A 25,510-nucleotide genomic window follows, 5' to 3' on the forward strand; every position below is an offset into this window, starting at 1 on the left:
TGTATTTGTATAAGCAGTGCTCTGTTTCTCTGTAACTATTCTGTGTGTATATGTGTATGAAACTAAGAGAGAGATTTCTTTTGGCTTTGCATTCTCACAAGGATAGATGTGACTCTAACTGTGTTGCTGCTGTTATCTTTGTATGGATATTTGTTGTGGTTTGGGGGACTATTTAGTAGCTTTTTTGGTATAATATTTTTGTTATGGATAGATTAATGTTGCTGAGAGGAATGTGCCAGCAGTGCATTGCTCACATGTTTTTAGCAGACAGTTCCATGGCTGAGTTAGCATTTATTTGATTTTAAATTTTTTATTTACTTCTACCTTGACTTTTATTTGTTCCATGTGGGATGTATGCACATCATTGCACCTTCACAAAATACATGTATAAAGTAATTGTACCAGATTTGGAAATATTGGTGTCACTAACTAAGCTGGAAGGGCATGCATTCAGCCCTCCTGCTTCTCCATCCCTAGACTTCCTCCCTGGGGAGAAAGCCAGAAAATGGAGCAGCTGGGAAGGGTGTACATCCTCCCCTCCTGCATTGAAGGGGGAGGAGGGGCCAACTGGGTGTCACCCCTCTTCTGGAGTGTCACCCGGTGCAATCTGCATCACCCCCACCCCTCCCAGTGATTTGGAAAGGTCACTTTGGGGGATTATAGCTCTCAGAACTCACTAGCCAGTTTGGCCAGTGGTCTTTCTGGCTGTGGGGATTCTAGGATTTGTAAATGAATCCCCCCCCCCCTGCAAAAAAATCCCTCTAGATTGTACCAAAATCTGTGGTACTGCAGGAATGCCTCCTTACTGTTGATTCCTGAATATGGTCACAAGCTATATGCTGGCACAGAGTCACAAAACCATAGAATGGGAAAAAAAACCCAAGGGCCACCTCGTCCAACCCTCTTGCCCACATGGCTGCCTGCAACTTGAAACAAGGTTGATAAGTCTCCCTAAAACTTTCTAAATATTCTGATAGGAAAGAGGATGAGTCCTTCCATGACATTATAAACAGTTCTTATATATCAATTTCCTGAAAATAATTTTTACTCAATTGTTTTGATTTCAAGGCCTCAGAAGCAGGCAATGAAGAAGGATGAACAAATTTGGAAATAAAAGTTCTCATAAATATCTTGGCCAGTTGCAGATGAGGGATAGTAGGGCAGAAGGAGGAAGAAAAAGCATCCACAAATCTGTTCTGTACTGATGGCCAGGCAGAAAGAAAGGAAGTATAGGAAGAGAATCAATAAGTCCCATCTCCCTATGCCCAAGGACAGCTCACTAAAATGGATTTCCAATAGGAGGGGAAATGCCATCATGAAATTATGAACAGGGAAAGCATCATGGATTAGACTCTGACCCAGAGAATTCCAGGGAACTGTTTTCCAGGGCACCATAGCCATTGAACTTGATCATCTTGACAGCATCAGGCAAGCGAGAGAAGAAGGTGTGGCGAGAGGCAAATATGTGGCTGATTTCCATAAATGTCTTGTTTTTAGTCTCGGGAATGATGAAATAGACATACAATGCAACCAAAAGGCAGACACCACAGAAGACTAAGTAGCAGAAGGCACCAGCTGACACCTGAGAATGGAAAAAAAATTGTATCAAGAAGACAACCAGAGAGAAAGATGCACAGGATTTCCCCAGTCTTTATATATTCACTTGTAACCAGCAGCATTTGAGGTATTTAGAAGTTCAGCTTTGCAGTAGATCACAGTATTTTAGGCCAAAGGACCATTCTTGGTCAACACAGCCCATCCACTTTGCCCAAGACCTCTTAGGAATATAGGAAACTGACCCAGCCATTAGACCCTCTTGTTTGGTATTATCTACATATTGGGATCTTGTAGCACCTTTGAGAGCAAACTGAGAGAAAGAAGTTTGCAGCATAAACTTTCATAGACTCAGAAATAGACTGAGTCTACAAAGGTTTATGCTACAAACTCCTTTCTCTCAATTAATCTAAAAGGTGCTACAAGATCCCATTGTATACTGACAGAGACTAACATGGCTAGAGTATTATCTTCAGCAATTGATTAGTAGCTCTCCATGGTGTTAGATAGGCCCACTCTGGAGATACCAGGAACTGAACTTAGTAATGCATTGGCTTGATCACAGCGGTATACATTATTTTGATCCATTTCCCTCTGGAAACATGAATAGGACTTAACAGTCTTAAGCACACAGTCCAAAAATGTTGAGCCAGAAAACACAAAATCTATGAAGTCTATGAAATTAAGAATTAGCTTAATTTGACAGACACATTTCTGTGCACTTTCCCTCACTTCAGTAGTGGTGCTACCTTGAGGAGTGTCATCATTATTTACTGGTTCTGTGAAAGGAAACCTTGGATAATTTCCCCTTCTAGCATGGCCCTGAAACCTGCCTATATGAGAGAAAGCCCACTACTTTTTAGAAAGCAACGCTTTCATATCCTAAGGCAGTGAATGCCAGGTAGCAAAATATCCTGCTTGATGGAATTGGTTTATTGTTTGGTACTTCCTTGTGATGTGATTAGGGAATGTTTTGTCCAAACCAGCTGGTTTTGCAGCAAATTTTCTCCCCTATAATTTCAGCATCATTAACTGGTCTGGTGTTCCATCAAACATCAAGGCTTAGAGGTTCAATGCAAGTCATAATTCTAGGTCTGGAAAGACATATACACACAAAGCTTGAGTGGTATGTCTCCCTCACTGTTTGTTTCCAAACCAAGTTAGCTGTTACTGCTTGAATATCCCCAGCTTTATAGGGTAATCTACCTGGTGCTGTCCAACTATTGTTGAACTTCAGTTCCCATCATCCTCATCCAGCATGGTTAAGAATGATGGGAGTTGTAGTTCAATATCTGGACAACACTAGGTTGGCTATCCTATGGTTTCTTCCACTCACAAACTGGAGCTTTATGCCTTCACAAAAATAATCAATCTACTCAGTAGGTATATTAGGTGCAGTAGTAGATGGAGTTCATTCCCCACTTCTGCTGCTGGTTTCTCTCTAGATCTACTGCACAGATAAAACAGTATTAATCCCCCTTCTGTATTGTGTCCAGCAACCATTATGTCATTATTTAATGACATAATCTGCCTGGCAAAGTGCTTTGGTTATATTATTTATATCTGTATCTTTATCAGGGTTATATTTTTGATTGTGTGTGTGTGTGGTGTTCCCAGCTTATGTTCTTGGCAAGTTTCTTCAGAGGGTGCTTGCCATCCTCTGAGGCTGAAGAGAGGAACTTGCCCAAGGTGACTCAGTGGGTTTCCAATGGCCGAGCAACAAACTCTATTTTCTAGAGTCAAAGCCCAGTGCTCAAACCACTACACATGCTGGCTCTCAGTTGCAATGATAGTATGTCTTTATGTTGGTCATGTTCATCAATATGTTATAGAATCATAGAACCATAGAAACAGAGTTGGAAGAGACCACAAGGGCCATCCAGTCCAACCCCCTGCCATGCAGGATTATGTACTTGTATAAATTACAGTGACTGTATGGGGCAAATAAAATTTGATTTAATTTGATCTGATTGTCTTTTAAATTTTATTTTGTATCTTAATATGTGAAGATGGTTTATATTTTAAATGTGTTCTTATTGAACCTTACTGTGAGCTGCTCTCATTTTTGGGAGAAAGGCAGGATACATTTCCAATAAACAAATCAGTCCATTTATACTATTCCTTGGCAGGCTGCTTCTCTGCCCAGAGCCTGGAGCAAGTACTTTCCTGGGAGCTACTGCTTTCACAATCCCCCACCCTGCATGGATCACCACCTACTCAAAGGACCCAGTGTTACCTGCAGGAAAGGAAACACAAAACCGACAGTGAAGTTTGAGAGCCAGTTGAGGGACCCCCCAACAATGTAGGCCGGTGGCCGGTGGGATTGCTTGAAGAGTTCAGCTGTCATCAAAAATGGTACCCCAGCTGTAGGAGAAAGAGCACACTCAGAATCAGAAAGGCCAATCTGGGCTTTTAGCTTGATTGTATACCTTTGGTATACAAACAACCTTGAAAGTAACTCTAAAGATGGTTCAGATGCTCTTGGGGAAAAAAAGCATTTTAAAATACCTAAAGAAAAAAAGGTTAAAAAAGGAAGACATCTGTTTATCACTGTCTACAGCTGGACTTGACCACCACCAGACAAGAGCCACACTTGAGAGTGCATCTGAATACATTCCAGAATGCACATCCACAGGTATGTATCAACACTGTTGTGTGCCTTCAAATCTTTACAACATGGCAACTAAGGCTTTCGTGGGGTTTTCTTGGAAAGATTTGTTCAGAGGAAAGTTTGCTATTGCCTTTCCCTGAGGCTGAGAGCACGTGACTGGCCAGAATCACTTAGTGGGTTTCATGGCCAAGTTGGGAATCAAACTCTAGAGTCAGAGTCCAACACTCAAACTAATATGCCATGCCAGCAATCAACACTTTGTTATATGTTGTTAACTGCCTTCTAGTCGATCTTGACTCATGGTGATCCCGTAGATGAGACATCTCCAAGATTCCCTTTCCTCCGTTGCTCTGCTCAGGTCTTGCAAATTCATGCCAATGACCTCCTTAATAGAGTCCATCCATCCAGCATGTGGCCTTTCTATCTTTCTACATCCATCCTAGCATTATTGTCCTTTCCAATGTGTCATGCCTTCTCATGACAGTGCCAAAGTACAACAACATCAACTTTATCATCTTGGCTTCCAGGACGATTTCAGGGTTGATCTGTTCTAGGACCCATTTGTTTGTCTACTTAGCCATCCATGGTATCCTCAGCTTTCTTTTCCTGCACTACACTTTAAATTAATTCATTTTCCTATTATCTGCTTTCCTCATTGTCCAGCTGTTGCATCGATACATTAACAGGGAAAACAATGGCTTGTATGTAATTCTAGGGAGCTCCAGAACACTCCCTTGAACTGTGCCCATAGCAGTACCACTTTGTAGCAGAAAACCCTAAGTAAATCTCCAAGCTACAAATCCCAGGATTCCATGGGAAGGATTCATGACAGCTGAAGTGACTCACTTCTATGTAAACAATATTGTTCCCACTAGATTGTGCACTTGAATGTACACTGCAGTGTACATTCTGAGTAAGTAGAGCTGAGCTGAGCTTCAGAATAAACACAAGGGAGGTGTGCTGCAGCACAGTGAAAATGGATTGTCCACCCAGTTACCAAGGCAACAGGAATACAGACCCGTCCCTATTTTCACATCCTTTTGAGTGCCTCCTCTAATTATTGAAAACAAGGGTCAGTTTTCCAAGGCCGTGAAGATAGTTACAAAATTGCCCCCTGCTCTATTTTAGCTCTGCTCCACACTTAACTGTATAACACCACTAATTTACAGAGACTTCTTTAATGGAAGAAACTAACCTACACAGGGAGAGCCAGTATGTTGCAGTGGTTTGAGTGTTGGATTACAACTATGGAGACCAGGGTTTGATCATAAAACCCTCCGAGTAACCATGGGCAGGTCTCATCCTCAGGGGAAAGCAATGGCAAACCTCTTCTGAACAAGAAAACCCCATGATAGGCTCACCTTAGGGTTGCCATAAGTTGGGACCGACTTGAAGGCACACAACACACAAACACAAACCTGCACAGGAATCAAGACCTGTGCCTCTGGCTGATGGACATTTCAGTTCTGATGACACTATGTGCTCTAATGCACCAAGATTATGCACCCCTTTCTCCTGTTGCAAGTAACCATTCCTTCTTTCAGTAGCATGTAGAATGGCTTCCTTTAAATGACTTTTAAAAAACTTTTAAAAATCCATCCAAGGAGTGTTAAGTACGCCCTCCCTCCCACTCCACCCCCGACTGAGTATTGCTCACAGATCACCCAGAGTGGGAAGAGAGATATTTTTATTTTAAAAGTCAGATTCATCATTGTTTGTGAACAATGAGCCATTAAAATCCTAATTAAAGATGTAATTACAGTGAATAAATTCTGGGCCGACAATGAGTTATGGATCTGTTGGCAGTTGCACTAATACATCAATTGGGTAAACCAGCAGCCGCCTCGTCCATCATATTTAGAGGGCTCTGCTTTCGCCTCTTTGTTAGCAGCAGGCGGAGGAATTGCCTTTGCAACCCAAATTAAGACAGCAAAGGACTTCAAAACTCTGAGAAGCTATTCAAGTCTCACCACTTTTAGGTTATGACAGCTGTCCAAAGATTAAGATTTCTGCCACTATCCTTCTGGCCATCAACTATTCAAGTGTGTTTAGAGGGAAGGCAGGGAAAAAGTGGAAACTATGCTGCTCTTCAGATGCTCTTGGACAGCCATTTCCAGCAGCCATCGTCAGCAAAGCCAATAATCAAGTATGGTGCGAGCTGCAGTCCAACAATATGTGGAGGACCACATGGTTCCAAGCCCTGGTTCTGAGTACTGGACTGGAGAGGGATTTGGGAGAGCCAGGTTGAAGTTCTCAAAGAGCCATGAACTCTCCAGGTGACCTTGAGCCAGTCACTGTAACTGCTACCACACTGCAGAATTAATACAGTTTGATGCTCCATCTTATGAAATCCTGAGATTTGTAATTTGTTGTGGCACCAGAGCTCTGACAGAGAAGGCTAAGTATCTCACAAAACTGCAAACCCTAGAATTCCATAGCATGGAGCCATGGCAGTTAAAGCTGTGCCAAACTGCATTGATTCTGCAGTATAGATGCAGCCTGTTTCTCTCAGTCTGTTGTACCTCACAGGGTTGTTGTGAAGATGAAGTGGGGAGAGAGGGAGCCAAGTGCCCAGTCTTTTGCTTGTTGGAAGAAAGGTGGAGCATGAATGCAATTAATACATTAATATATAAATTCTCAGAATACCAACTACTTCCATAACAAAACAAAGACATTTGAGACAATTTGAAAAAAAGGGAACTAAGTGGCTAAACAGGCTGCCCCTTTGGAGAGGCCTGCTGCTGCCCCTTTCAGCACCGGATTGGAGCTGCAGCAACTACATGCTGCAGCCATGACCCAGCCTTTCCCCAATGCTAAAAGAAATTGCAAATGCTGCTCCTTTTCACGCCAGGGAAAAGGCGCCTTTGCCACCATGGTGGCACCTTCTAGCGCTCCTTTTGGCACTACATCACCAGGATGCAGTGCAAACAGAGTGCCATGATGCCACCTGCCATGCGGTCGGGTGCATGATGTGACAGTGGCGTCAGGGCAGTATCAGAGCATGCATCGTGTGGACATCACATCCCCCACTCTGCCCCAAGGCCGGCGTATAATGCCGGTCAGTACAGCCTGTAATTTGCTGTCCTGAGCCCAGATTAATCTGTGCTATATCAAGTACAGTAGCTCACTTCTTATCACACTGCATCCCTCCCAGCCCTTCTCTTGGGATTCTCAGTTACACCTAGGCCAGTGGCCTTCAATCCAGCCTTCTGTGGTTTCAGCTCCTTTGAAATTCTGTTCAGATCCTGAATAATTTTTCCTGTCTGTTTGAACTACAACTCCCAGAACCTCTCAGTCTTCCAGGCTCTGGATTTCTATTGGTGCCCAGAGCTTTGTCAGCTTGCTATTCCTTGGATTCCCGCAACTGGGGTAGGAACTCACCTGGGCCTATGCAGAATCCTGCAATGATTCCAATGACACATGCCACACTGACATAGCGCATCCAGGAGACAATAGCCTGTAGGGAGACATGAGGTTTTCAAGAGATTTAATAGCAAAGAGCATATGGGCATCTGTCTCATTCAGGATTCTCAGATGCCATCACTTTGTTGTTGTTGTGTGATTTCAAGTTGTTTCTGCCTTACGACAAACCTAAGGTGAACATATCATGAGGGTTTCTTGGAAAGATTTCAGAGGAGGTTTGCCATAGCCTTCCCCTGAGGCTGAGAGTTTGACTTGCCCAAGATCACCCAGTGGGTTTCGTGGCTGAGAATCGAACTCTGGTCTTCACTATGCCACTTTCCCAGGTCTGATTTACCATGACTCTAGACTGTAGTTTGCTAGTTACTGCAGTCATGTTGTCCTTATTTAGTTGGGCTCCCCAGTCCCAACCAGTGGTGATGCATAGCATTCTTTGCTCTTCCAGTTATTCCCCCAAGATCCATAGGCCTTGTTGTGCCTACCTGCAACAACAGGGAGAGGGTGATGCCAGCACAGCAGATGCCCATGAAGCAGAAGCCAACTATGATGAGTGGACGGCGGCCCAGCTTTTCAATGGTGAAACACTGCAAAAGAAAAGGGGCTGAGGCAAGTTGTTGTTTGGTTGGCTGCATTCATGCGTAGGTATGTACATACACAAGTGCCTAAACTCACACACACAGAAAATACAATGTTTACTGGGCAGAAACAATGGTATTGCACAAAGCAGGGATGGGGAACATGTGACTACATAGCAGGGATGGGGAACATGTGACTACATGTTCCCCATTCCTGTTTTGTGCAATACTGTTGTTTCTTGCCTGCTTTTATGGACTCCATGGCCTTCAGCATTAAAGTTTGCTTTTACTACCACCGTCACCACCACTGAAACTGGGTGGGTGGGGATCACAGCCCCAGAAGTGGGATTTTCATTGCAGCAAGGCATGTTTCTTCTTTTAGGAATCTCAGAGTGTCACCAAACTTCTATGCCATTGAAGGGCATCAGCTAAAGAAGAAGATATTTGTGGTCAGGATAACCTCATCCCATCACCAGTACAATGGCGTTTCAATCAGCCTTTAGACATTCTGGATGCAGTCTCTGCAGCCAGGAAGAGAGTTAGGATCCAGTGAGGGAATAAATAGGTACATCTCCACCCTTAAATTAGATTTTTTTTTAATTTAATGGGTTAGATGCTGGTTTTATCTCTAGCATTCAAAGGGGGTTTTGATCTTATTCTAATATATTAGAGACAGGTGGCAATGAGAAGCAGAACAGTTCAGAATATTTGATGAAAGCTGATGAAAAGGGTGCTCAGACCCTAATATTTGCGGGCTGATCCCTGGAATGCAGTCTGGCAGATAAGGTGGGGCAGAGAGATCAGGTCTCTGGCCATGTTGCAGGAGCAGTCTGGAAGCTGATGGAGGAAGGGAGGGGAATGTCCAGGAATCCAGAAGCCTGTGGTTGCCAGGATCGGACAGGGAGGGGGGAAAGAAGCTGCCAGAAGGAAGCCGAAGCAGGAAGACTGCTGACAGCAGAACAAATGCCTGTAATTTTATAACCAACCTCACTGCATCCATTGGGGGCCGTTTTTGTCGGCACTCAGGAGCAATCAGGCTGATGGAGCGATGAGCTTGCCAGAGTTAGGGATTGCTGATGGGCAGCAAAGGCGGGTGGTGGGCGGGAGAGCTATGCATTTGTGTAATAGGGAGAGGCACAGGTCCAACAAGGACAGCCCCCAGGTGATATCTGACTGGAAAGTTGTCCTAGCTATGCTGAAATTTGGAATCAAAGGGCCTATGACATTCACAGCAACCATGCCTGTTACAGGAAGGTAGCTTCAAGATGTATTAAGTAGAAGATATTCCTGTACTTTATACCTCTGGTCTAACAAAAGAGAGCAACCCACAGCAAAACTCTATAGTGGATAGGTTCAACAAACTTGTTGTAGATGAATCTGAACTTGATTGTTTTTGTTCCTCCAGAAGCCTTTGGTCTTCCTGTACGTGCACAAATATATGGGCTATTAAGAAAAATAATGAAGTCTTTTTGAATGATCTCCCATGACAATTCAGGAGTGTTACATGTATCTGTTTGTTTTCTAACTAATTTCTGCCCTTCAGTGTTACTGATAAGCCACTCTCCACAGATAGGGAGATGCTGGCCTTCTTTTATTTCAGTGATAACAAAATGGACCTAACTCCAGAGATGTGGAGGAGAGCAGTGAGTAACTAATTCTGCATTACGACCACGGAGTTTGCAAGAAAATGCTGATATTTGTTCTGATTCCAGCAGTCCCCAAACACATGATATGAAGATCCAGCTCTATAGCATCTGTTTCCTTGAACACAGAGAATTGCTCATAGAGCACAGTCATTCACATGTCTTCCTAGAAGTCAATCACAGTGTTTCAGTAGGGCTTATTTACAAGAAATATACAGGATTATAACTGAGAAGCTGATTTACATATGACCCACCAAAGAAAGGCTTGGAAAAGGGCAGCTAAGATTGCATTGTTTCCCATGGTCTTCAATATCATTTTAGTTATGGTATGTATTTATTAAAAACACTTTTAAAAATTGTTTCGGTCCATGGAAGTTCTTCCAAGCCATCATTTTCCATTCTGCTTCTGCTCTTCTCTGCCCAAGTGAGTACTGCTGCCACTACCAGTCTGCAGGAGCATACCCTTCAATATTTTGCAAAGGAAAACTGGGAGACATGTGGCCAGGAAACTTCTGTGCAGATGAAGATGGCAAAAGTTATTAATGAGGAAGAACACACAAGTTAGACTGCAGCATTTCACTTTTGCATGAGCTGACTGGGAAGGGCAAGATTCTGCCCCATTCCCTCCTCTCTCCCTTGTTGAGTTGAGTGCAAACTATTTTGTGCACCCTGAACACAGTCTGCAGCAATGGAAGTATGCTGCGGCCCAAGGGAGATAAGTGGGAGGAGGAAAGAAAAACTAAATATATTATTAAAACAGTTGGAAAAGTGAAGCAACAGAGGATTAGTCAGGATTATCCCTGCAAAGTCAGGAAATTGGAAGGTGTAGGGGCATTCCAGGAGTAACAACCACAATAAGAAAAAGGTCTGCTAGTTAACAGAACAGTATCTTCTTATGTATTGGAAGTGGGTTGTAATGCTTGAAGTAAATCCACTCCTTGATTGAGGCCAGGCCATGTCATGGACTGAGTATAGATAGTCCACCCCAAGTCTGAACAAGTTGGAATTGTTGGCTTGTGGTTGGACAGGGAAAGAATTACAGAACAACAAAGCCTTCATCTTTGAAGTATCCAGGAAATCAGCATTGTTAAATCTGAGAACTCTAGGCCTCTATAAACAACACAAGTGACCCATTTTCTTCAGAACATGCCAAGGCAAGATGGGAGGGAGAGGAAGGTCCAGTACATACTGGCAGGGAGTGGCATCCTGGCAGTGATTCTACAGTTAGGGAGCGTGCACCAACTGCATGCTCCCTAACCCAGGCATGTCATGGCGGTGGCGTAATGGTGGCCTCCCATCCACATGGGGGCAGCCATTATGATGTAAACAACACACAGCATATAGACATCGCTGCACATTGCTTACGTCATGAGTGCACCAATAGTTATTCTGGGTTCTTTTTGGGGCAGAGGGATGCTGCATGGTTTGGCTGCTACGACGTCCCTCCAGAGGAAAACTGAGTACCTCCAGCCTGCCCTAAGCCTAACCCTAACCTAACCCTAACCCTTTCGGGGAGGTCTGTAGAGCCCTGAAGTGTCCAAATGGGGGGTCTCCCCTAGGACCAGGCAAGCTCAATAAGCAACCCATAGGCCAGAGGCGGGGATAATGTGAACCTCCAAATGATGTTGGCCTGAAATTCCTATCTGCCCTAGCCAGCATGATCAATCTTAAGGAATGATGGGAGCTATAATAAAAAAAATGTGCTTAATTGTGAAAGGTTCAGCAAAGCCCATCCATGCAAGGATATTTTCAATATACAAATACTTGGAGGTTATGCATCTTATTCTTGCCTTTTGGGGGGGGGGGGGGAGGGGAGGAAAGTAAGTTTATGTATGATTCTTTCTTGACCTTTCCTGCTTGAAGGCTGTCCTATCAAATTGCTCATAATGCTCTGCTGTTTTAAGAACCAAGCACCATTTTGTGTAGAAGTTTTTTTCCAACTCAAAATTGTAAATGACATGCACTTATGGTGCCCATAGCCTCATGAATGTATATGTAACTTTATGGGTGTGTGCATAAATATCCTTTGATGCTAACATCTCATTTTCAAGGAAAACTCCCAATTGCTGTGAACTGTGTTATTGGAACACCAGCCCAAGCAGCATTTTGTTTGAGAATCTTCTCTCTTTGGGTCAGTTCTCTCAATTGATGCTTGAAACATTTTAATGTGGTTTTTGTGCTCCCCCATTTAAACCTAAAATCAAATCATTATTTCTTCTCCCTCCCCCACAACACATAAACACACTGGCATTCTCTGCTTACTGCTTCCTCTCCACACTGACACAACATACAGATTAGGTTGTAGTGAAACATCCACAGGTTGGGCTCTGCAGCTGAAGGCAAGCTAAACCAGGGCTGGGTGTACCCTTAGAGAGTGTGGTAACTGCTGCAGGCATTAAATTTGCCACTGAAAATTGTAATTTACTGTTGGGGAAAGGTGTTTGTGGGATCCTCTGCCTCATGTGCCAAGATAACTTGTCTGGCTTTAGGATCTGGTTGGGTGGGGAAATGTCCTTTTTTGCTGTGCCACAGGCTGAAAAAATAGGGGCTTTTTGGTGCTAAGCAAAAATAAAAACTTTAGTTGAATATCCAGTCTTTGGTGCAAGTTCTTTGTTTGTGACCCTAAAATTCTCTCTGGCTGTCATCCAGGCTTTGCTATTATCTCAATTCACACCTTCCTGTACTCCTTAACCCACAACTTTAAACATTTCTGGACAGTGGAAATCAACATGGTCTAAAAAGCCATTGAGACAGAAACAGAACCAAAACAGATTTCACAGCTGCTCTCTTAATCTTACTCTGTTCTGATAAATTTAGACCCCTTAGTGCTCAGAGATGTAGCATCTCTGCCCCACTGTGGACCTTCTCAATCCCATTCATGAACGAGGAAGCCAAGGCTGGGCCTTAACATTCAAAGAGGCCCGAATCCTGAGGTGCATCAAAAATTCATACCCATTTATTCCCCTAGGAAGGGGTGGGCAAAATGTATTTTGTGGGCCACATGTGACTCTGGGGCTGTGTTTGTAATTCTTGGCCCCTCTAAACTCCTTGCATTTCCCCTTTTCCATCCCTTGCTCTGGAAAAGTGAATTCCCTTCCCTGAAAGTCTTCAGAAACCCTCTCCTGCAGCACTATTTAACATAAAACCACATTTTATATGTTAAATGTCTTTATGAACAAGTTATGCCAGTCCAGAAATTTCCACACTTACGCCTATCAAACCAGCAACGACTTCAATTGCACCAGTGCCCACAGTTGTATAGGGGATCTCTGGGTCAGGAATGCCAGCATTCTCAAAAATGGCATTTGTGTAAAACCAGATCTGTCAATAGAGAAAAAGAAAGTCATGAGCAAAAGTCAGCCCACTTTGTATTTTCTTTAGAAGTCCCCTCTGGGGAGGGCTGTACTGGACACTAGGAAAATTATTGAACCTATTCAAAGCTTGTATACATATGCCAATAGACAATTTGGTTTATTGTCTCTCAGTAAAAACTGAATGAGCTAGTGAATATAGTTATGAGGAATGGCTGGCTTCAGGGGACAAGCTTTCCCCAGTTGTAACTTTGGGTTATTTAGCAACTCAGATTTCTCTGCTTCCATAAAGGGAAGATGCTGCAGATTGGATGAAAAAACACAGGTACAGCTTTAAAGGGAGACTCTTCAGGGATTTGGCTTACAAATCCTAGGATCCACTAGCCAGCATTGCCAATGGCCACTACTGGCTGGAGGATTCTGGGAATCATAGCTCATAAAAGGGAACATTGTTTGAAGAGGGAATGAAGGCAGCAAAGGAAGAACAGATTAACACACTTGGAGCTACAGATGGTAGATGAGGGAAAGCAGTGCAGAAGTCCCATGACTGGGCTAAGGATCCTGGAGGTTATGATCAAGTCCAAGCGCTCTTACCGCATCAATTCCTGATAGCTGCATGCCCATGTTGATCACCACGACGGAGAAAACTTGCCACCGCACTGAGCGATCTAGCAATAATTGCCACACAGACACAGTCTCCACAGAAGCAAGCGAACGCTTCTCCTCCTGCATCTCTTCAATCACATCCTGCACATCGTACTTGCCAAGGAACCATCTCAGAGCTGTGGGGGAGAAAGAAGTAAGGTGAATTGAATGCGGATAATATTCTGAGCAGGATTGGACATTTGCAACCTATGTAGCATATGTAGTCCCTGAAGCAAAATTTGCTGGCTGCTGATGGTTTTAGTAAAACTATCTTCAAGTGACCAGATGTGAAGATTTGACACTTCTATATTATTTCCTTTGCTTTTGCATGTATTATGCAATTGTACAGATCCATAAATTATTCTGTGGTTAAGTATATGTGTTCCACACCTCAAGCCCTTGCTGCCAGGTTTTAGACTGCTTGAAGCAAGTAAACTAGATGGAAGGTTGCTTATTTTATTTCCTGAAGACAGAATAATTCTTTCATTTCATCTTGATCTACGACCAGACCATTTAATGAAGATTTTGAAATGGGAAAATATATCCTCTCTGTGTGTATTTTAATGACAAGCCATGAACAACTGTGATTGATGCTTAATTCGTAACAATGACATCACCAAGGGTCATCCCTAGGTCTCATGTTTTCGCCTGGGATGATCCTGAAGTTGCAACACTATTGACCAATGAGGCTGAGAAAGATTGGTTCAAATGACAGATTATGGTTCCTCCTTTCCTTTTTATGCAACTGTAACAATGGCTATGGTCCTCCCTGCCAAACTGAGATGTCTGAATGAAGCAAGCAAGTTGGGGCTTTCCCTCCTTGAACCAGATAAGCATCAGGATTAGCTGTATGAATCTGTTGCTAATGAAGTTGAAAATGTATTACCTGTCTTTTATTGCTTTTTGTCCCTGGTCCCCACATGGCCAAGAAGGGGAGTGGTCTTTGCCTTTATCCAGAAAAATTAAACTATAACAGAAACAACATCTGACAAAAAATGTAGGCCCTGGACTCTACCATCACTTTTCTTTTTCTGCATGGTTTTTTAAACATCTTTGTTTGTAGAAGAAGCTAGTGGAGATTCAAAAACTTTCATTATGTATTTTGTGCATATCAGTTCTCAATAAAGGTATCACTCTTTTGTAGATTTTTGATTCTGTTATACAGCTGGTTCTCTCTATCCACGAATTCAACTATCCACAGCTTGAAAATATATGTTTTTAAAACCCATAAAGCAAAACTTGATTTTGCCATTGTATATAAGGGACACCATTTTACTACACTATTGTATATAATGGGATTTGAGTATCCACAGATTTTGGTATCCATGGGGGTGGTTCTGGAACCAAACTCCAAACGATACCAAGGACCCACAGATCTTTGCTGTAATGGCCAACACAGCTACCCCTGGATATGTTTTCTTGTATGAATCTGGGATTCTCTCCCTGTTTACTAGATGGAAGTTGGAAAGGAGTCCAAGAAGATGGGGCCTGGATCTCTCCCAGATCTGGGTATCATAAGGACCAGTGTGCCTGGTTGGGCCCAAGTAGCAGATGATATGCCACTCACCAATAGTAGCTTCATGGACATCATTCTTCTCAATAAGCAGGTAACGGGGGCTTTCTGGAAACCAATTCAGCAGCAACAACTGCACAAAGGCAGGCACAACCACCACAGAGAGGATGAGAGGCCAGTAGGCATCCTAGAAAGAAAGTGTCCCAGGAGAGATTATTGGATGGGTGAGTTATTTAGTATTTAGAAGACATCAAGGTGACCTGAAAAGAGGGAGACTGAGTATTAAATCAGTTTAATTCTGTTAGCAGAGACAGGTATTCAGAATTTGGGGTAATGGGATAGTCTAGCACTCTCTGGCAGAAAATTCCAAATCCTTCACTAAACTACAAATGCCAAGATCCCATAGGATGTAGCCATGGCACTTAAATGGAATCAAACTGCTATAATTTTGCAAGGTGGATACGCTCTCAATTATTTGTGTGTAAACAAACAAAAACATTGCAGAAATGCCTTTAATTCTCCAGCCATCTCTTCTTCCAATGGAAATGAAACCTGGATAATAAACAGTGCCCTTGAAGCTTCTCTCCAATGTGTCAACAGTACGATGTGGCAGCTAACAAGACCAATGCAATTTTAGGCTGCATCAATAGAAGTATAGTGTCTAGATCAAGGGAAGTAACAGTGCCATTCTATTCTGCTCTGGTCAGACCCCACCTGGAATATTGTGTCCAGTTCTGGGCACCACAATTTAAAAAGGATGTTGAAAAACTGGAGCCTGTCCAAAGGAAGGCGACTAAAATGGTGAAGAGCCTGGAAACCATGCGCTATGAGGAACAACTTAGGGAGCTGGGGATGTTTAGTCTGGAGAGGAGATAGTTAAGAGGTGATATTATAGTTCTGTTTAAATACTTGAAGGGATGTCATATTGAGGAGGGAGCAAGCTTGTTTTCCGCTGCTCCAAGACTAGGACCCGGAGCAATGGATGCAAGCTACAGGAAGAGATTCCACCTCAGCATTAGGAGGAATTTCCTGACAGTAAGGGCTGTTCAACAGTGGAACAAACTCCCCTGGAGTGTAGTGGAGTCTCCTTCCTTAGAGGTCTTTAAACAGATGGACATCTGTCGGGGATGCTTTGATTGAGATTTTCTGCATGGCAGGGGGCTGGACTGGATGGCCCTTGTGGTCTCTTCCAACTCTATGATTCTATGATTCCTCCACTCAAGGAGCACATAACAGCATGTTTGGGTTCCAGAAGTCAAAGTCCATCGCGTTTTTTGAATGAGTAGCAATTTTCTATTCTCATTTTATTCTTTGATGGCAACTAAATCTAACATTTTTTATGGTATTGGGGTATTGGGGTCAACTTCCTGTTCTCCTGATGTTGCTGGGCTGCAACTCCTTCCACCCCTCACCACTGACTATGTTAGCCAGGAATGATAGGAGAACCTCAGGTTTCCCATTCTTGTCTTGTGGTGCTGGAACCCATTCCATGCAGGTAGTAAAAACATGAGTATTTACCTCCCCCAGAAGCTCTGGAAGGCCAAGGACCTGGGCAGAGAAAACCCCCAGACAGATGAAGATGCTTGGTACAAGACCCAGGAATCCACGGAGGTTCTTAGGGGCAATTTCTCCCAGGTACATGGGCACGACACTGAGACAGATCCCTGGTAGAGAAATGGAAAGAAAGTGTTGAATTACTGATGCCAACCCAAATGGCTCAGAGCAGAAAAACCTTAATAAAGGCCACAGCAACACTCCTTGACCAAGTAATCTCAGAACTGAGGATAGGCTAAATATGCGCCTAAATAATGAATCTCCATTTAATCCCTGAAAAGAGCAATCTTGGACCATTGCAATAAAGAGGTAGAAAGTGATGGCACTTAAATACCTAGCCCACCGATGGAATGATAAACTGGAACTTTTTTCTTAGCAGACATGTCTAGGCCTGGGTTGCCAACCCCATGTAAATCTTGTCCCCCCACAGTCTAGGAGAGTGATTTCCAATCTTTGGTCCTCAAGGTGTTTTTGACATCAGATCTCAGAAGCCAATGATGAGGGATTCTGGGAGATGAAGTTCAAAACATCTGGAAGAGCAAATACTGAGAACCAGTGGTTTAAAATAAGAGTACCACTTAAATGGTTATTTGTGAGTATCAAGGACTACTGCATCCTGACATCTTGAATCACCTAAATCAGCAGTTGGATTGCAACTCCCGGCAGCCCTAGTCAGCATAGCCTACAGTGAGGAATGCTAGGGATTTCAGTACAAAAAGATCTGGAGGGCTGCATGTTTCTCATCCCTGACCTAGACCTCACACATGCAAACTTGAGAGAGAAGATCTGGGCAGAGGAGGGTCTCCTACCAGAGTGAACACCAGTGATGAACCGTCCAAAAATGACCATTTCAGGTGATTCCAAGTAGCGACTGAACCCCATTAATGTGCCAGCCAGGAGGACAAGGAGATTGCTACGCACCAAGGTACCATTCCTGGGAATGAGTATATATATAGTAGAGATTTCAGAAAGTTTCAGATTCCACTTTATTGTCCCCCCCTTGATGTCCAGAGCACTGTTTTCCATAGCAGTACCACACTCAGATGGTATCTGCAAAATTGTCATTCCACCACCTCTTTCTTGCTTTACATGGTATTCCTCCTTCTTCTGGATTCCCATTCCAACAGAATGGGAATTACAATAGAGTTTTAACACAGCTTTCCTCATTGCAGTGCATCCCAGAGCATCCCAGATGTGTTGGGCTACAACTTACCCCACCTTACAGTCAGCATGATATATGGAAGGCACCAGATATGGGCAGATTGGGAATAACACATGTAAAACAGGGATTGATTGATCTGCTAAACAGGATGTATGCCATTGATCAACATCTGGATTTTTGTCATATCCAAAGCTTTAGTTAAGGGTCAGATTAGACCAGGCATGGGTAACTGAAGTATGCAGTGGGGAGGAGAGGCAGGATTTTCTGCCACTGAGAACTTCTGACAGTAGCATGTATTGCCAAGTGGGCAAAGGTTCACTTCTACTTTTGAAAATAGTGTTTTTTTTAAAATCTCAAATCAAATCTGAAATAAATAAACAAATCTCCCACAACCTATTATAAAGGGGAATATTCAAGGCTTCCAGGTCAACAGCCAGAAAAACTGCTTGAAGGGAAGCATGCAGCTCCATTGCCACATGTTGCTCACCTCTGAAGTATGTTACGTGTTACGCACTTGGCATGTTTTCAAAAGTGTTGGCACTTAAAGTGCTCAAAGACACTTTGTCAAAGCAGTGGGTTTCCTCTACGAGGTCTTGCATTTAGTGTGATTTCTTTTGATGTTGGTAATTGGGAGGAAACCATGGGCTTAATTTGCAAGTCTGATTGCTGAGGTATATCTGTGAGGAAATCCAGGAGGGAAAACGGGTTCATCTTAATCTCTAGTTTGACACTGAGATAGGACTGTTACCTAGAGCATAAGGAATTTATTTTTGTGGTAAAGCTGAGGTTTGGCAAGTTGCCTCCCTCCAGTTCTAATTAAAATGAGGACATAAATTGGGGACCATTTCAAAAAAGAATGGTTCAGTATTAATCAACATAATTTTATACTAAGTAACTGTGCTCATTGTAATTACTTATTCCCATTATTTATATCAAAAGTAAATCTTCCAATCAGTTCAGAGACAATAAAAGTATTAGTGTTTTATTCTTGAAAAATGCTTAACAGAGAACAAAACAGTATAATAGATATTCAGAACAAGCAACAGTACAAAAGAGGTAAACCAAAACACAGTTAAATTTGTTAATTCTTCATGATCTTCCATGATCTGGAAGAATAAAGCAGCATGTCTAAGCATAAAGAAGCACATATGTTCCTCTTGACCGCAGAGAAAGAGAAATTAACGGTGGCATTTAATACTAATTCTCAGATGGAGAGGGCAAATCACCAGTATTGCTATTGTTAGTTGCAGCAAATAGAGATGTTCTAACTGGTACTATAGTCAGCATCTGACATACAGTACAGGGGTAATAATAATTTGTTGGTCTCTCTTTAATCTCTAATGCTTAACATTCCACAATCACTCCTGCCTTAATCACATTGTCCCACTCAATTTTAATTCAACCACTTCTTCCTTGATCACGTTCTCCCATTCATTTCTTTCCCCCTTTGCCAGCTCATAATTTTGAAGGTTAACATCATGAGCCTTGGGATTTTGGTGGTAGTGGTGGAGGATGGTTGGACAAGATGCCCTCTATAGCCCCCTTCTCTTTCTCATTGATATTTCCTCTTTCCATCTGCTCACTCACTCCCTTCAGATCCAGTCCACAGAGCTGATCAGAAGGAGATGGCAAGATGGTAATATTGCTCTTGCTGCTGCTTCCAATCACTCACTCCACTGCTTAGTTCCTTAGAGGTTAAAAGGAAACAGCAGCAAGGCAGGACAGCATTTAGGCCAGGGGGATCTAGAGCATGGGTGTGATAATAGCCCATAGACCACATGTAACCACTAAGAATATATTTTGTGGCCCCAGGAAGATGTCAATTTCTGCTGCAACACAAAAGCTCAGAAAATGAATCACCAACTTGGTGGTACTGCTCTTACCTTCCATATATAGTGACCAGGATTCCCACAGGAAAGGACCCCACCAGGCCGCCCAGGGCAAAGACTGAGACAGTCAGTGAATACATGAGTGTAAGTCGCCCTGGAGCCAGGCCTTCGCCATAGCGGTGGTGCCATGTTGAATTATAGAAGGCTTTGATATGCTGCAAAGAAGAAAAATATAGCATATGGAGAGGATGAGAACATTGTGAAAACCTTAAAGAAGTAGTATGTAGAAAGTTCTTGTAGTACCTTTGAGACTAACTGAAAGAAAGAAGTTGGCAGCATGAGCTTTCGTAAATTAAAGTCTACTTCCTCAGATGCATTCCTCCAAATAGACTTTAGTTTAGTTTAGTCTTACCACTGCTGGAGAGTTCACGACAGCAAGATTGTAGCCATAGAGCATTGAGGATCCAAATGATGACAGGACTGTGACAGCAAGTAGAGGGAAGGTGAGGTGCTGGGTGGGGACAAAAATGTGTGTTACACATGGTGATGTAAATACATCATGCAACACCCTTTATGTTTCTTCAAGAGTTGCTTTAGATTTTCTACACTGATGAACCAAGCTACATTAAAATGGTTCTAAAAAATTCCAGAGGCAATTGAAGAACAGCTACAAGGATGATTAGAGGAATGGAAAATGTAGCAACTTGCAGTCTAGCTCCAAATCTGTTTAGTTAGAACTACAATCATCCCTCCTAACTTGATTATGTGTGGAGAAGTGACTTCCATTAATTCTAATGGCGTGTGCACCCGGACTGCATGCACAGGGGAACGCCCTATTCAAGCCTATGAGGTCTGAATATGTGTGAGCCTCCGTTTTTCTGGGGGGGGGGAGAGTCCGGAATGGATCCCCCACACAAATGGAGGGCCAATTGTATAATGGCTCTTGTAAGATTTGTGGAAGACTATACCCAGCTTCTTAAGAGAAAACAATTTAAGAGAAGGCAATTCAGTCTCATACATTTCTTATCAGCAGAACCAATCCTGAAACAACTTTAACAAATGAAAAATTCTTAATAGTGTAAAACAAGGAAATATGGATAGGCACCAATTCCTAAAAGGGGAAGAAAGCAGATTTACTTTTAGGAAATCAGAATAACATGGTATGTCAAGTATAATAGTTTTGGAAATGTTTTTTAAAACCTGGCTATAAACCAGAATCTTTTTAATGAAAGTTTGGATAAATGGCAAGACACCATACTTCCATAGATACAGAATTTCCAGCAGTTTTCCTGCCCTTTCACACTACACAGTTATAGCACTATGACTCCACTTTAATGGCTGTGGGTGCATCTTATGGGATCTGGTGGTTTGTTGTTTGGTGGTGTGCTACAGCTCTCTGGCTGAGATTTCTAAGTACCATCCTATTAAACTGCAGATCTCAGGGTTCCATAGAATGTAACAATGACAATTAAAGTGGAATTATAGTGCTACAATTATGTAACTTGAAAGGGCCCATTTTCTTCAGAAAGAGCTTGTTGTATGATTGTTTCAGTTCAGTAGAATCACAGTAATATATGTCCTATTATTATTATTATTATTATTATTATTCAAAGTGACAAAATAAACAAGGGCTTAATTATCCAAGTAATCTTACAAAATAGGTGCTCCAACCAAATGTGGTTAAATGATCTGGGGCCTTCCAGTTTGAATAGCGTATCTAGTCTACTCATAGCACAATGGTTTTTGTCTCAACCATTGCCCCAATTCCAAATATTTGGCTCAGAATATATGTAATTGCAACTGTGTAGTGTGAAAGGGCCCTTTGCTTAATCTGTTACAATTAATCAATTTCAAGTAATCTTACAGAATAGGCACACATACATATTGCATTGTCTGACTATTTGTTGGCTATGTGCAGCTGTAGCCACAAGCAGCGCAATGAAAGGTAGCAAGAAAGAGAACTAAACTTATTGGGTCCTCTCTTTTAAAAGAAAATATATTAACAATTGACAAAGTCTCTCCATACCCTCAAGAACCCTCAAGCAGTACTATAACAACAACAACAACAACTGTTTATTTATATACCGCTTAGTTTCTGTGACACTGACGCAGAGCCTATGAAAGCCAGTCATGTAAGCTTTTACTCAGCCTCCAACAGTTAAATTTGGGAGGGACAATCCTTATTAATCCTCTGTCCTCCCACTTTTTCAGCTGCTTCCCAGTTTCTCTTTCCTCATTCCACTTTCTTATTAAGTAAATAAAAATAAATGAACAGCAAAAATAAATATAAATACAGCAACAAAATAAATAAAAACAGCAACAAACAACCCAGAGAAATATACTTATGGATCTGTGCAACTGTTCCTGTGAGGAATATTAAAAAATAAAATAAATTGATTATTTATTTATTTATTCCACTTATATCCCACCTTTCTTCCAAAATGGGATCCAGGGTTGAGCCAAAGTGGATTATAAATTTCAGCATCTCATCCTGGAAATTCCCCAAACTCTTCCTTGCAATTAAAGGAAAGTAACTTCCATTTCCAAAGACCAATATTTAATTTGAAATTTTAAAAAACTGTAACATCTCCTTCAGATCATTTTTGACACCAGTCAAGCTGGTGTGGTATATTAACTAGAGTGTTAGACTATCAGGGGGGAGACTGAGGTTGAAACCCTCAATCAGCTGTGAAATTTATTTACTATTGTGGCTTTTGTGGTTCCTTCCAACTCTTATGATTCTGTGGGTACACTTGGCCCATTCACAGTGCAGTTTTGAAGTAAACAAGGAAGGAAACATGCACATTGCCTGAAACTTTGTAGAAGAAACCACATGCCATTTCAGAATAATTTTAATTCTTCTAAGAAAAGGCATTCCTAAATAAATCTCAGATGACACAAATGAGCTTGTGTAGCTGCAAAAAGAGAATGCAGTACTCTCTTACAAGAGAGGACCCAACAACTCACTGCAGTTGCCTAGTGAGACTCAGCTGTATACAGTGGCTTCTCTAAATGGGTGGTGTTAATCCAGGCAATATAAAATGCACGTGAATAGAAACCAAAATATCTAAGACTGGTATGCAAGAAGCTTAAACTAATGCAACCCTTATAGCAGTCAGATTGGAAATTTTGCAGCAACAGTGAGATACTTTACTAAAGTGTTATGAAAGAAGCCAGTATCTATGTAGGGAGAGGGTAGGAGGTACAGAATGACTAATTAATGTGGAAAAGGATCCATAGGACTAGCAGCTAAAGCTGGATAAATTAGCTTCGGAAACGTTTAACATTTTCCTTAAATTAGAAATAGCTATTGGATTATAACAAGCTATGCTAGGAAGAAATGAATTCCCTCATAATCACATGTCCATGGACTGGTATGCCAAGTTTGTGTTTGCCTTTGACAAAACAACTTATCACTGTTTTCTGTGTACTTTCTTTGCTAACAATGTAAATTAATTTTGTGGAGTCCAATGTACCCCATTAGTTTTTGTTAGACTATATTTTTGTATTTTTAAGTAAGGTTGCTGGGCACATGTAACAGGGATTTTGCTGGAACTCCCTACCCAAGGAAATAAAGCTGGCCCTATCTTTTTTAAGCTCCCAGCGGGAAGCCAAAAGAGTGCTGTTCCAAATGGCATGCAATGTTTAAAACTGCTGTTTCAACTTTTTCAAAACTGGATTCTAGGATTGTTTTTAGGCAACTTTTAGGAGTTTTTAAAGAGTATTTTAATGTGCTTTAAAAGTGTTTTTAGTTTTTGTATTGCTATAATTGGCTTTTATTTGCTCATCACCTCAGAAACCTTTGTGGAATGGGAGATGATACAGAAATACTTAAAATAAATAAATATTTGGATTCTGGAAATATATTTTGAAACACGTGCAGGCACAACGGTAGTTGGAGTCTTAGCTTAGCTTATTCAAAACAGATCAGACAAATGGTTGTAGCACTGCTTTTAAAATATCAAGTAGTCCAGAGAAGTAAAGAAAATGAAGTGCCTGGAATCCTGTATTGGTTACTAACTAGAGGGCAAAATATTCTTTTCTAATTTAAAAACAAACAAACAAAAAACCTCACCCTTGTGGCAACCAAGTCCCTTCTCTAGACCTGAATAGTAGGACAGCATTCAAGGTACTTTCAAATCAGGACAATCTGTGGCTTCCTCACCATGCACATAAGAAATGAGGAGGAGGTAATCTGATATGTCTGGGACCAGAGCATTAGGGAAGGAATTTAGGGTATAAAACAGCTGTCTGTAAGGATTGTATACACAGTCATATGCAATATTTGCACTTCCACTATGTAGCCAGGTCAGCCCATGTAACAGGCAAGGAAGTTGTCACTGTTCTGTGTTCCTGATGAGAATGCACAGATGCAGCAATGTTGAACCAATTGAATGTGGCCAGACTCAGTGGCATTCTGTATGGATCCCTAAACACAGCAGGAGATGGACAATAAGGTCTTCCACCTGAGCAACATAGCCAGGACTTATCAACATTCCAGACAAATAGAAATCAACTTCTAAACTGAATCTGATCCAGTGTTTATTCTCAGCTATTGTTTCTTGATCTATCTTTTTTCAAGTTGGCTGAAGACAGTCCTTCAGAGCCTAGTACTTTCAGTTTCAGAAGATATGTACATTTCATTCTGAAGGAGTCTTAACTGAGGCAGTGTTCTTCTCCATTTGCTAGGTAGCAAAGCAAGCCTAGCCATTTCTTCTTAGATTAAGGAAACACCTTATCCTTAAAAATAACACAGTACCAAGCAAAGCGTAAAGTAAGAACAACAACAAAGAAAAACTCTGCATAAAAAGATGGCAAACAGAAAAACTGGGTGGCCAATTTAGAATATATACATAAGTTACAGATTTTTTTTTACCCTCATTGCAAAAGAACCATGCAACCAAATTAAATGTGATTTGAAAAGTACTAAGAAAGAAGTATTATGTTCTAAAGGGTCCAGACAGCACCATTTCAATCATACATCCAGTGGCATCTGGTAGTGGGGGGAAATTGCACTAGGAAACTTGGAGATGTCCATCTAAACTGACTCCACTCCCCACTCCTGCTTTTGCTTCATATACCTTAAACAAACATGCTCACCCCATACCCAGATCAGGAAACTGTCACGCCACACAGCCCACAGTACAGTAGCTGGACATATAGCCTTGGCTGCCGTTCTCAAGTCGGGTGCAATTAAAATCCCAGCTAATCACTTGAGGTATGCAAGGCACAGCAGCAGGCCGGTCTCAAGGGAGATACCTCTGGGTTTGTGACATACAGATGTCTCAGTAAGGTTACTTACCCCCGTTATCTTCCTGTGGATAAAAGAGGGGCTGTTGTCCATTTGGGCAAGATACCCTTCTTTGTCTTATATCCAGACAGTGGGATGCAGGTTTCACAAAAATAAACAGTATACCTTGGCTGCGGTAACGCTTGCTCATTTCAGTGACCCATAATGGACAGGACTAGTCCAGGAGAGAAGAAAAAGTTGAGGGAAATTAAAATGAAGTAATAATGCTACAACAAGGTCCTTCGAGGAGTTCTAAACCAGGGAGAGGCAGCCCCCCTCCCAACTTTACTAAATGACTGACGGGGAGAAAAATCCACTGGAACTGGGGCCAAGCCAAAGGGAGGGGGTGCAGGAGAAAGATGCAAGAGGCGGAAGTAAATCTCTTCATAGTTAAGCCCTTAGA

At 42.0% G+C, this 25,510-nt stretch overlaps 1 protein-coding gene across 1 annotated transcript; it reads right to left on the minus strand.

Moving 5' to 3' along the window:
* Window positions 1-766: 766 nt before the first annotated feature.
* Window positions 767-25,161, minus strand: LOC149318442 (solute carrier family 2, facilitated glucose transporter member 9-like). The gene is made up of 12 exons (XM_089508327.1): window positions 25,120-25,161; window positions 20,230-20,328; window positions 19,872-20,032; window positions 17,636-17,760; window positions 16,791-16,936; window positions 15,327-15,459; window positions 13,709-13,896; window positions 13,014-13,124; window positions 8,068-8,169; window positions 7,547-7,622; window positions 3,791-3,918; window positions 767-1,582 (listed from the first exon to the last, which is right to left on the minus strand). The coding sequence occupies exons 1-12, from the start codon at window positions 25,159-25,161 to the stop codon at window positions 1,340-1,342; spliced, it is 1,554 nt and encodes a 517-aa protein (XP_089364453.1). The 3' UTR covers window positions 767-1,339.
* Between the last annotated feature and the right edge of the window lie 349 nt (window positions 25,162-25,510).

The sequence above is a fragment of the Sceloporus occidentalis genome, unplaced genomic scaffold (assembly GCF_023333645.1).
Source record: "Sceloporus occidentalis isolate IW3139 unplaced genomic scaffold, rSceOcc1.0.p SCAF_2, whole genome shotgun sequence".
Classification (NCBI taxonomy): domain Eukaryota; kingdom Metazoa; phylum Chordata; class Lepidosauria; order Squamata; family Phrynosomatidae; genus Sceloporus; species Sceloporus occidentalis.